This window comes from Camellia sinensis, chromosome 13, assembly GCF_055761805.1.
Source record: "Camellia sinensis isolate YWXY chromosome 13, ASM5576180v1, whole genome shotgun sequence".
Classification (NCBI taxonomy): Eukaryota; Viridiplantae; Streptophyta; class Magnoliopsida; order Ericales; family Theaceae; genus Camellia; species Camellia sinensis.
In genome coordinates this window covers 58,273,734-58,287,585 of record NC_138973.1, presented here as the reverse complement: position 1 = coordinate 58,287,585, position 13,852 = coordinate 58,273,734, and the positions used below count along the sequence as shown (strand labels likewise).

Here is a 13,852-nt window from a genome sequence, read left to right as displayed (position 1 = left end):
CACTATCTTTTAAAATACAACTTAAAACTCAATTTTTTTTTTTTCAAAAACTAAACCAAAATGAACCAAAATGATTTTTCATAATGATTTCACAATGAGACTGCTTGATGCATCTTAAATATTTTTAAAAACTTGTGTTAAATTATTTAATTTACCTTCTACTTATAACTTAAAGTTGACTTATGTGTACTTCTTAATACATTAATTTATTATCTAATAGGTCCTATGATAATTAATGATATTTTTTATAAAATATTATTTAAAAACGTCACTAATTGTTAATTTTCAGTGACAATTTAAAAATTTTATCACAAAAAATTTCACTAATTATAAGTTTTAGTGAAAGTTTTAAAAAATCGTTACCAAATTTCAACATTTAACGACATTTTAAAAAATTTGTCACAGAAAATCATCACTAATTATAATTTTTAGCGATAATTTATAAAAATTGTAATAAAAAAAATCACTGATTGTCAATTTTTAGCGACATGTAAAAAATTGTCACAAAAAATTATTTTTAACGACAATTTTATTAAGACTTATTTTTAATAAGAATTAAGTATAGCTACTAAGACCTATTAATAATTTATCTTATAACTATAACAAACGTTACAAGTTTGGTTAACGTTGTTACGACACATGCTAGCAGTTTAAAATAACTGTACCTTGTCTATTGTACTTACTTTCATATAAGATGTACAATCCTTCTAAATATCTAAACATGAGCCATAAGTTTAAGAGTAATGTTGCATATATTAAAAATCTTACCACAAAATGTGATTCTGCTTGTGAAACTAAACTTGTTCATATTATTAGGTCTTATTTGGCAACTTAATCTTTTAGTTTAAAAGTCAAAAAGTAATTAAAAAATTAACAACTTATATCAAGAGGTCAAAAATTTCTTTTTCTCTCTACATTTTATACATCTTGTCGTAAAAAGTCAAAAATCATCTCAAACATATTAATTTTTTTACTTCATATTTTAATTAAAAAACCAAAAAATTACTAAAATAGTATGTTTCAATTTAAATAATTGAACTCTCCTATCTTAAAAATAATAATAATTAAAATCGAAAGTTTTATGTGGTTCATGTCAACCTTAGGTTTGAGAATTTGCTGCGAGTGATGCAAGATTTCCAAGAAATGCAGGCATCAAAACACAGCCACATATCCTGTATCAAGGTTCCAATCACCAAAGCTGTGTTTGGATCTAAATTTTTTTTAAAAAAGTTCATAGATATAAACTAATAAATGAAATATGAGCTAAATTTTTATAACTTTTCCCTCATCGAGCAATCAGGCTCTGACAGTAGTATAGGAAATATGTTTTTTTTATCAAAATTAAACCACAAAATACAAATATAAAAATAAATTAAGTGCAGAGCAGAAGTACCAAATATTCAGCTTTTTCAAGGCATGATGCCTTCAAACTCAAACCTATGAACCATATGTAAGCCTGAACCTCTCTCCCAGGTAGTCTCCACTGCGGACCGGTGGAAATCTGCATGACATCATGACCTATCAATCTTAACTCCCTTAATGAACAAAACATACCCATCTGAAAGATAATAATAATTATAAAAACAAAATAATATAAAATATTTTTTAAGAACAAACATAACTTGCTTTAGAAATTAATGAATGCAAAACAAATGTGAGTACTGAGGACAGACATAGTTTATCAGATGATTTATCTATCGGTGAGATATCAGAAGTGCATATAATATTTGTCCTCTGCAAGTCAAATATAGCCTATGGGATTCAAATGCCCAAACACATATCTCGCACTAGGACTTTACAATATGCCACAAAATCATTTGGACAGACCGTCTAAGCATTCTCAAAATTGTTCCCAAAAACACTGAAGTGTTTGATACCATTGACAATCCATTTGTGACACAAGCATTACAGAAATAGGCATGAAATCTCATTTGATCCACTATTACAGGATGCTAGCAAAAGGCAATACCAAAACCACTAACTTCTAATTTCAAGCATAGCGAGCAGTGACGTATAATAACAGAAGTTAGGCCAAGGGGATGTCCATACCTAGGAGGAGTCAACTCACTGCAGCAACTCTCCAAGCATTCCACCACACAGTCTGCGCTGGGATTTAGGAAAAAAGCCATCTGAGGAATTGCAATTAAGCAATGGTCAGCAGTGAAACTTCCGATTTTCTTCTTCTTCAACAGCTTATTTATCAGAGTAGCCTATCCTCTAGTCTATCCAGTTATAAAGCCTTATTTTGTTTTTTCCCTACAGATTGATCTACTCAGTCTACCCTTTAGTTTTACCTAGCTGATTAAGAACACATAATTTTGGTACTACATCATAAACATGAACCTCTTCCTTGACCAAATGAAAAGAGGAAAAAGTAGAGCATAATGGCAAAAATTGGACAAGAAAGTAAATTGTGGACAAAATATTTAGTACCGAATAGCGTTCTCGTCCTGTTGACATCACTCTGTGCAACGTGGACCTACAAAAGAATTTAAACATTGAAATATGGAGAGAGAGAGAGAGAGAGAGTATTCATGTACTTGAAAGAACAAACGGAAAAAAAACCAAAAACAAAACATTTCATCCTAAATAGATGAATGAATTCTCTGAGAAAAAAGATGAAATGAGAAGTTTAAGTTACTAGAAATGGAACATTACCGAAACAAACAATTAGTCCACCTCTCCGTCATGTCCCCGATGTTAACAATAAGGGCCCTGCAGATTTAATTTGCCCCACAAAACTTCAAATTCTGAGCTAAAACATACACAATGGGAAGAACAATAAATAAATTCTCTGGTTAACCATAATTGTAGTTGTGTAGAACTCTACAATCTCCATTGTGAATGTAAATGAAAAACTCAAGCTTCAGCCTTTTTAGATATCAGACATTTTTTTTCATATCTATTGCTTAGATATAATAATAGATCAATTTTATACTAATTGTAGTGTAAAGAAAAGAAAAATTCCAAGTTGGAAAAGGCATTCCCTACAGCAGGAGACTCGAGCACTTGAAGCCCACAAACGTGCCTCTTAAGCAACAAATGTATTTAAGGCCTTGAAGTTTGGGAATGGTAAAAGATATTCAAAGTTGGAGTGAAGAAAACATAAATTTTCAGGTCATAATTAACAAAATAGAAATTTGTTGGATACATAGATACAGACCAAATGACTATTTCATTGAGTTAATTTTGTTAAATCATGAACTCACCCATTGATATGATGCACATCTTCCCAGACCAGTGGTTGCTTAGATTTGTCCCTGCAAACCTGTTAACACATAAAAGCTAGCTAACTAAAATGATGGAAGATATTATATTCAATGAATTTACAGCTGAAGATCACAATTAATATCGACCAAACATGCCTGAAGTCCAGCAACACCATCTGTTGCTAGAAAGGTTATCATTCCGTAGTCTGAATGAGCAGAAGCACCAAAAATTTCTTCATCAGAAAGCCCCAATTCACCTGAAATCAAAATAGAGAGGCAAAAGAGCTTTGGTTAAATAGCCATTCTTTTTAGTTCCTACAAATCAATAATCATTTCCTTAAAAACAGCTTCAATCCAATCCACAACTGTCAAATTAAAGCATAATGTTTCAGATAAAGTGCACGCAGAGACATTGAGAAAATAGTATTTTTTATCTAGTCAATTTCCAATTACATTTTCATATGCATTCTTAATTTTCTGGATTTCATCCTGCTATCGCAAAGTGTTGCAATTTTACTGACAGTAAGACATACAAACAGAATGCTAAGCTCCTTTTATAAACCACACATCATACAGATTCCTGAATCCGTCCATGTATGAACCCAGATAATGAAAAGAAAGACTATACGGACAAAGCAGATAAAGCCAAATTTTGATTCAACCAGGATAGTGTAGAAGACGAAGAAATGGCATTGGTGGATTGAAAGCCCCAACTTTCTCAAAGAAGTCTTCATCCAAGTTTAAAGCCAGAGCAATTAAAGAGATCAACTTTTTTCCAGCAGTCCTGAGGTAGCAAAAATCAACACCAGCCAAAAGTCACACACAGCCTTGTTCTTATCAACATAAGGAATTATGAACTATTTGATCAATCAAAACTGCTGCACCACTTTTTACTGAGGCATCTTTATAGAAAAGTCATCTAAACTATTCCAAGCATTAAGTATCACATCTCAGGCCCTAAAAATTAGTTAAAAAGACAGAAGTTATTCAAAATCATGTAAATGCTTAAGAAAGTCATAGAATTAACATGAGCAAAACTTCTGATTATGTATGAAGAAATTAACGTTGATTGAAGGAAATGAACTTACTAGGCAGGCACAGTTTAAGTGAATAGATCTACTATGATTTCTGATCACTTTCTACTCTCTTTTCAGAGTGTGACACAGGAATAAACAATGGGGAAAACTTACAGGACTCTTTCATAGTAAGATTCAATAGTAGGTCTCCAAGATGGCAAAACTTCTGGAATTTCCTAGCCAGACAACACCAGAAATAATGTTATCACCTCAGGAATCATGTACCCATTGTACATGTATGCTAAATGACAGATTACAAAATGTAGGAGAAATGAAATTGTTATATGAGAACATGTTAAGAGAACATAAACAAGTGAAAGCACACAAAATTATTAAAATACCTTCTGAAGGCCAGTGATTCAGATTACTATGACTTGAAATGCTTTCCAGGGGACCAATATAGAAACTCTCTTTTGAGCCACCTGTACTCCAATCAGTAGAAGACAGTCAACCCTAAGTTCTTTTCTCTATTACACCAATGAAATATGCATTAATGAGAAAAGAACCTATTAGAGTTTCTCCATCCAATATCAATCATACCATCAATCAATGAGTTTCAACCCTGGCTTTAAATTCATGAATTGGAAAAAAGTTATCTTTAGGACCACATCCTGTTTAGACTGAATCACAAAATCTTTGTAAAATCATTGTCAAACTTACTACTATTTGTCAATTTATGCTTCCACCAAAATTTGAGAGCATTCATTCAAATTTTCAGCATATTCAATCTCGATACTAAACTGATACACTTTTCTGAATTTTTTTTTTAATCTGAAAATTTCAGCTTACATCGGCACATTTCCCACTTTATATACAATTTGAAAGCATCACAAAATTTGTCAAAAGTGAGAGAATAGTAAAACCTTTAGAACTTGAAGAAGGGTTGAGATTCTCGGCATACAGTGGCGTATAACCTCTATTTTCTCTGTGAAGCAATTTCATCTTCTCTTCAAGGGGGAGTGAGAAGAATCTTTTGCTCTCATCAAACACTTGCTTAAGCAACTCCTGCTCTACCCCATGGTTTATGAGGTAAAAGAAACCACATTCTATGCATGCCTACACCACACATCCGAATACTAATGAATTTGGGAACAACATGATGAATCATTCTAAAAAACAAACCAAATTAATATTATCATTACTGGCCCATTTCTAACAGTTTATAAGCTTTCCAGTTAATTGGCTTACCTTAACAATTAACAACCATATGCTTATCAGAAAGAATTCTTTAGGCTGTGTTTGTGGAGAAAAAATAAAAAAGGAAAGAAAATGTGGAGGGGAAAAAAAAATTAAAAAAAAAAGCTTAATTCAAATTTCCTTTCCCTTTTCTTTTGCCCATGTTACAAAATAAGGAGTTGTTTGGATAACCAAAGAAATTTAATAGTATCACTGCACCATTCATAGCTTTTAACATCATAAAGTAGCATTGCATAATTAATGAGTTTATCTATTCTATTATATAATGGTAGCACCCAAGTTGGTGTGAACACTGTCACCCATTTTACCATTCCCAAACTGTCCTTATGCAATTACCTCAGTATGTAACTAGTTGATTTTCAACGCACACCGTCTAGTTAAGCAAATGACTTCCCAAATGACACTATATCACTTGTCCACTATAACACTGCTGCTTTTCTAAGCTGAAATATAACTAAGTATGTAAACATTCAAGTCCAATGGGATGTCCAAACACGCCCTAAATGCACAAACATGTAACTTGATTTTAATTTCTGGGTACTTTTGTCTTGATTTGCATATATAATATACCAAATTTGAAAAAAAATTAAATTAAATTAATTAAAAACAAAAACACACACCTGATGAAGATAAACGTAATTCTTGAAAATATTCTATTGATGATAAAATAAAGCTGATATATAAGGCAAATATGCAAATACAGATTTGTATATATATATATATATGCAGTGATAAGGTGTGAAGAAGAAGAAGAAGAATAAGAGACCTGACGGATGGAATTGGCGGTGGAGATTCGATCAGGAGAAGCGAGGTCTATGATGGGAAGTTGTAGAGCTTTCGCCATTTCTTCCCCTGCAAATTTGTATTCAAATTGAATTTGATACAGTCTGTCTTAGACCATCCTACAACATGTATTGTTGTTTTCCAATGAAATAAGTCAAGTTGCCAATCTTGACATTATACCCATATACCCATAATGGACAATGATGGCTCATGATCAAAAGAGCCGAAAACAATCCAAAACCAATGCACTGTATTACATATTATATTAACCGAAAGTTGCACTACATTTAGGCACTATATTATAGTACTAACAGTAGGCACTATATTATATTACTAAGGCCAAGTTTGGCAACATCAAAAATAATTTATCTTTTTATCTTTTTTTCATCACATCACCTCTCTACTTTTCTGCACATCTTTTCGTAAAAAGACAAAAAGTACACTTATTTAGGTCATCCCAAATAACCCATAACATTTACCAATGAAATAAGTCAAGTTGCCAATAATGACGTTACACCCATATCAAATTTGTTTTCCAATGAAATAAGTCAAGTTGCCAATCTTGACATTATACCCATATCAAATCGAAGATTATTTTTGACTTTTCATCAAATTGAAATATCTCCAACAAATTGAGGATATGGTTCTAGTTTATTTATATAAAACCAGTCGATTGGCCGGACATCCATTTGGTCGATAATTTGATAAAAAAATATATAAATTTCATTGGAACGTTTAGGTGTAATTTGGTAATACTAAGTATTAGATGAAGTTTTTATTCAAATTTTTACTTAAATTTGATAAAATAAAATAAAATAAAATAAAAAAGAATATGAGTTGGAGATGTTTTTAGAGGAAACACTTATGGAGCTTTTAATTAAAAATAAAAATATGGCATAATTTTAATTTTTTTAAAATTATAAGTTAAAAAAATTTCATAACTTAAAATAATTAAAAAATTCATCGATTATAATTAAAATAATGTCATTACAAAAAAAAATAAAATTTAAAACTTAAATTTTTTTTAAAAAAAATATAATTAAAGGACATAGAAGTGTGTATATTAAAATTTTCCTTCTTAGAAACCCAGCCAGCTCATATATTGACTACGTAGGACTAGACCAGAGCTTTCTCAAAATTCATTTTTGAGTAAATTACAATTTTTCCCAAAATGATTTGATACAAATTTCATTTTATTTGTATAGTATTACTAAAATGGTTGTCAATTTTGTAAGGTATATACATACATAAAATTAATAAAAATTTAGACAAAATAATCAAATTGAAATTGAATTTTGAGTGTAAGAACCAAATTATTTGATTTAAAACCATAGGAACTAAAATTAAAATTGAGTCTATATAGAGTTGAAATTGACTCAACTTTTTGATTGCCTTCAAGTAAATTCAAATATTTTTCAAGACCTCAACGCAATAATACAATATTATTATTCTATTAGGCTATAATATTTTTTGAATTATGAATGAGAATCATATATGAATATGTAATTTATTTTGAGTGTTGCTAATAAAATTTCATTTCAACACAAGGAAAAAATAAAAATAATAATAATAAGGATAGATTATTTCATTATTTTTTGAAATTTTTTAAATCTTTTTATTTTATTTTCTATTTCCAACCTACTTTTTATTCCAATCTTGAATTAATCATCGGCTCAAGTCGCTTGTTAATATTTGTTTTCATTTTTGTATAAATATTCTATAATTTGTTGGAGAAATTTACCTTTTAGATAATGATGGGGGCAATTTAAAAGAAGGAAAATTTAGCTATAAACCCTCTTTACCTTCCTTTCATTGTTAAAAGGATTAAGAAAAAAATTTTATTTTCTAAACCCCCTCATAATTATAAAATTTTGCATAAAAGACAAAATTTATTATTTAAATATTTTATTAGACTATTATACCCTCAACTAAATTTTCTCACCTTCTCCACCCACTCTCTCCTCACCTTCTCTGCTCTTTTACGAGCTCTCTGTTATGATTCTCAACATTCTTCGATCTCCTCCTACGCCGATTCAGTTTTTCCGATCACTCTCCAGCGGTTCATACGCCGCCGCCGGTGTCTTCCTCAAGGCGGTGGAACATGATCGAAGTCTCAACCAAGCAAACGCACAAACAAATTCTCTCTTTTCCTTCTCTCTTCCATTCCTAGGGTTTGGATTGGATTCGTTCGAAGCTCTCGTGATTTCAACCAAAACTGTGAATATACCTAAATCACTCTCAGTTGCAGAGAATTTTCTTTGAATGGCGCATAAGTTTCGCAGTGGAAGAGATCGTCGGAGATGATCGGAGAAGGCTTCGACGATGTCGACGTATCGCCTTCCAATTCTCATGAAGTTCATGTTCTTGCCGTTGATGATAGTCTTGTCGATCAAAAATTCGAATTATGAAAGAGTATAGAGACGGATCGCGCGACTGTTCAAAATTTTCATATTTGAACACAGTTCTTCAGATTTTTCATATATATATGTGTGTGTTTGTGTGTGTGTGTGTGAGGGAGAGATTTTTCATATATATATGTGTGTGTTTGTGTGTGTGTGTGTGTGTGTGTGTGTGTGTGAGGGAGAGATTTTTCATTTGGATAGTGTTGTTAAGTTCTTAAATTGATCTATTGATGAGTTGTTACTATGTTCTCTCAACTTTTTGTTGTAAAATTGTTTTTGATTTTGACAAATTTTTGTGTCGTGAGTGAGCAATATGGATTGTGTATATGTAATAGATAACAGAGAAAACAAAGAGGTGATACGAAAGAGGCAAGTAACTGTGAAGAAACAGAAGAACAGTGGTTGTGAATGATCTAATTTCATTTGATAGAACCAGAGTAAAATTTTACTCTGGTTTTATTGCTCTGTTTTTTTCATTTGACAGAACCAGAGTAAAATTTTACTTTTAACTTCAGAATCTCACAGTTTACTTGTTTTTCAGAGTAAAATTTTACTTTTATACAGAGTAAAATTTTACTTTTAGTTTCAGAGTGTAAAATTTTACTTTTAGTTTCAGAGTGTAAAATTTTACTTTTAGTTTCAGAGTGTAAAATTTTACTCTTATTCATAGTAAAATTTTACTTTTATACAGAGTAAAATTTTACTTTTATTTTACTCTGAAATACATAGTGAATATAGCTTAATAGGAGAGCTGATAGATATGAGGGTAATATAGTAAAAGAAACAAGTTTTAAAATATCAGGGGGTTTTGAAAGTATTTATATAATTCTTGTCCTTTTGAAAGACAAATTAGATAGTGAGGGGGATATCACCAAATCCCCCTTAAAAGAAACTTTCACACTACAATTTCATTTGCATTGGACTCATTGATGCATTGTGTATAAGTGGCTTTTTGGTAGTTGTTTTCTTTAGCCATTTTTTTTTTTTTTTGTTGATTTTTATTTTCTTGGCCTTTATTAAACTTGTTTAAAATAATTATCAAAATTTTTTACTCTTAAAAATTGAACAAGAAAAAATTGGACATGCAAGCCTTAATAAATTTTTCATGATGCATCTCTCCATTTCAACTTCACAGAATGATTGAAATAGCTATTTTAACTCCAAAAAAATCGCCTTTAATGTTCGATAACACACAAGTAGTTGTAGTATAAGCTAAATAGTAATAAAAAAAAATCTTTGTAAAAAGAGTCCGATCACAAAATGAGACACAATTGTAAGTATAAATGTCTAATTCTATGATTAAATTTTGTGCATGTAGAAGAACTGAAATAGTAATAATATACTACAAAGAAGTCTCAGTCATACCACAATATGAAAATGCATTCCTGCCTAGCTAATATTAAACCACTAACTAGTGCACCATGTAGTAAAACATATGCAACACAAAATATCCAGAAGACATTGTCACTACCATGTTCAATACACATATCAAACACATAGTATAAAGTAATATTATGCACATGTAAGCGAATTAGATATAAGATTTACTTAGTATAAAGTAATATTATGCACATATATAACTATATAATATAATATATTATATCAAAATATAATTATTTGTGGCGTGTCCAAGCCTCGTCGGTCTCCTACGTTTTTGCAATATTTTGTGATGACGTATCCGTGTCATATATGTGTCCCGTGTCCCTGTCTATGCTTCACAGCATGCATCCGAGCAAAACTGAGTAACTAATCCAAGGTTGGTTCCTAAGAAATTATTGATGAAAAAAATAATTCTAAGTTCTGAATTTTATGTTCATTATTAGTTTGAGCTATGTGAAAAAAGAAAATAAATCATTGTGATCTCTCATTTGAGTGAAAAAGAGATAAGAAATGACGGTATTTTCTCACAAATCATCATGCTTGAACAAGCAAATTCTCTTTATTTCCATTTCTCATAATTTCTTATTCAATTTGTAAACCAAATACGAGCTCTTTTTCATAATTTTTATTATATCTCATCAATCACTCGAATCCACATAGAAAACCATCAACCCAAATCAAATAAACTCATCATTTCTCTGCTTAAACCCTTCATTCTTAGTAAACAACTAAAAAATAAATAGTATTGACTCATTCATTCAATTTCGAATTCGATTCTTCACAATTATCACCAAACAAAGATAAACAAAATAAAACTTTGTAGATGCAGAACTTCAAAATTAAAACCACTGAACCCATAAATTAACCAAACAAAGTTCGAACCTTTCTTTCTTTCCCGACTGGACGACGACCCGGAAACAAAAATCCTCCGAGGCATGCCCATCTCCGGTGGCGGCGCCGTGGTCTGGCGTATCTCCGGGAGAGTCATGGTTGTTTCCGGCGAGGCCATTTTGAAGGTTATCGCTACTGGATCCGGTGTCATGGGTCAAGTTACCCATACTGGCACTCTTCCGGATCGATCCAGCAGTCAACCGGACTCCGAATAGCTTGACTCCAGGGTTCGGGCAGGTCCGAGAGTTGTGGCCATTGTGGCTGCAATACGAACACCGCCGAGTCATGATCCCTCTCTCGCTCTCTCGGGTCTCCAAATCGAATCCACCAAAACCCAGATTCGAATTCGGATTAATTACATGATCCGAGGCGATTAGGGTTTTGAGAAAATTGGTTGGGGTGGAATTCGAGTTAGGAAAAACAACAACGATAGACCATTAATTTTGGAACTCTAAAAAGACCACTAATGACATGACACTCAATAAAAAAAAAAATACAACACCAAGGTCAAAACATCAAATCATTCATGATGGGGCCTACTGCCACATCATTAGTGGTAGCACTAATTAGTACTCTCACTTATTTTCCTAGGAAAAATGCTTCGGACCTCACTGGGGTCGACCCCCAGTGAGGGGAGGTGCTGTGATTGGATGAAAAAAAAATTGTTTTATTTTTTTTTATTTTTTTTTTTTGAGTTTCGGCTAGTGGGGGCTCGCCACCTCACTGGGGTGCGACCCCACTGGGAGTCTGCAGCAGTCCTCTTCAAGTTAGTGTGTGGTAGATTATTTGGGGCCTCTAACATTACTCTTTTCTATGAAAAGTGCTAGGTCCTAAACAATCTATCAAATGTTTTACTAAATCTCTCACATGGGTGTGGGACCTACACAAAACCACATGTGTATGGGTCCTACACCCATGTAAGAGATTTGACAAAATATTTGGTAAATTATTTGGGGCCTCTAGCATTATTCATTTTCTATTTCTTTTTCTTTATCGAAATTCGGAGATGCGATATATAGATGTAGAGAGAGAAAATGAGTGAAAGTGGAGAGAGAGACGCGGTGGACAAATATGGATCACAATTTCACAAAAGTTTCTTATAAAAACATTTTTTTTTATAAATTTTGATTGATAAGAGTCTATATGCACTTATAAAAAAATACAATATAAAGCCAAGTGGGATTATTTTTTCTATACTGTTAAATTTTTATCTGTCAGAATTTATAAAAAAATACTTTTTTTTTTGGTAGGAATAAATTATTTTCATAAAAAGATATTAGGATAATGATATAAAAGTTAAGACTTTTCTTAAGTGTGCAACTTACACCTTACACTTACGTCTTTCTGTTTACTGTCCTGTTTTATGTTTACACATTCCATTTACACCTTTTGTGTTGGTTGCATATGGTGTGCAACCTTAAGGGGTTGCATACCATAACAGCACCCTAAAAGTTATAACTATATAAAAAAAAAAAGTTATACTAAAATATAATATAAAGTATATTTAAAATAATATCATTGCTAATATCATAATAAATTATGACTAATACCATATATGTATAATTAAGTCATAAAATATAGAATTTTCTAAAATATTATGATGTTTTTTTGTTGTTGTTTGGCAAGAAAAAAAAAATTAGTTGGCTTTTTGGAGTTTACGTTTGGCAAAGTTTCTTGATTTTTTTGACTTCTATGAAAGAAAAAGTGAAATGATTATGATTTGAATGTGATATTTTGTCTTATTGATTCATTTAGCATATTTTATCTTTCGGAACTGCTACGTAGCTTGAAACTGTCGAACTCGAAATTGGCTCGAATCCAAAATGACGTCATTTTGGAGAATTTTTTTTTTTTTTTTCATTCTCGTTTTTTGGAAGTCGAAGATGAAGAAAAAACAGAAGAAGAAGAAGAAGAAGAAGAAGAAAAGAGCTGCAGATCCAGATCATCAACATCAACAAAAAAAAAATTTGTTCATCAACAATTTTTTTTTTCTTTCTTGCAGGAAGAAGAAGAAGAACAAGAACAAGAGAAGAAGAAGAAGAGGAAGCAGACCAGAACTAGAAGAAGAAGAAAAGAGAATAGGAAGAAGAAGAAGAAGAAAAAAAAAAAAACAAAACATCAATGTCTTCTCTTGTTCAGCTCCAGATCAAACAAAACATCAAACAAAATATCAATTTTTCCCCTTTCATTTTTAGCTCCAGATCTAGAAAAAAAAAAAAAAAATCATCAATTTCTTCATCACATTCAGCTCCAGATCAGCTCCAAATCAAACAAAACATTAATTTTTTTTCCCCCTTCATTTTCAGCTCCAGATCTAGAAAAAAAAAAAAAAAATCATCAATGTCTTCATCACACAGCACATCTTCATCATCAACATCTTCATCAACACAGCACATCTTCATTATCAACATCTTCATCATCAACATCCCCAGATCCAGAAAAAAAAAAAAAAACCGCCCCTTCTCTCTTCCTCTTCTCCCCACCGATCGCCTCCTCTCTTCCTCTTTTTTTCTTCTTCTTCCTCTTCTTTTCTCTCTCTCCTCTCTATCTCGCCTCTGTCTATTATTGAAAAGCAAGGCCTCTGTCTGTAATTGAAGCAAGGAAAGGAAAAGAATTAAAAAAAAAAAAAAAATTCGAGCCAGTTTTCGAGCCAAGCATTCGAGCTACGGATCTTTATCCTTTATCTTTTTATTTTTTTAATCTAATTAAGATAGCTAAACAACGATTTTGTTTATATATTTATATTAGTAAAAATAATTACAGTTCAAAAAATTTCCAATGTAATAAAGTTGCACACAAAATATGATGGTTTATGGGCATAACAGAATTGTCTAATATCTAGTATATTACATAGATGTTTAATAGTAATATTTAGATTTTTAAAAAAATGTATTTTTTATTGTCAAAAGGACAT

General features: G+C 31.4%; 1 protein-coding gene across 4 annotated transcripts; it reads right to left on the bottom strand.

Moving 5' to 3' along the window:
- Window positions 1-1,248: 1,248 nt before the first annotated feature.
- Window positions 1,249-13,267, bottom strand: LOC114291815 (azadirone synthase LFS). Of its 4 annotated transcripts, none has more exons than XR_014349863.1 (12): window positions 10,930-13,155; window positions 6,249-6,334; window positions 5,149-5,341; window positions 4,627-4,707; window positions 4,400-4,451; window positions 3,872-3,993; window positions 3,357-3,466; window positions 3,210-3,268; window positions 2,659-2,755; window positions 2,434-2,479; window positions 2,050-2,129; window positions 1,249-1,501 (listed from the first exon to the last, which is right to left on the bottom strand). XR_014349863.1 is itself a non-coding variant. In XM_082903845.1 (12 exons), exons 1-12 carry the CDS (start codon window positions 11,087-11,089, stop codon window positions 1,438-1,440), a joined length of 1,101 nt encoding a protein of 366 aa, XP_082759971.1. In that variant the 5' UTR covers window positions 11,090-13,267; the 3' UTR covers window positions 1,249-1,437. The 4 variants fall into 4 exon arrangements, 2 of the variants coding, with proteins under 2 accessions (XP_082759971.1, XP_082759970.1); XR_014349864.1 differs by having other exon boundaries at window positions 3,366-3,466; XM_082903845.1 differs by having other exon boundaries at window positions 2,659-2,715; window positions 3,366-3,466; window positions 10,930-13,267.
- Window positions 13,268-13,852: the final 585 nt, after the last annotated feature.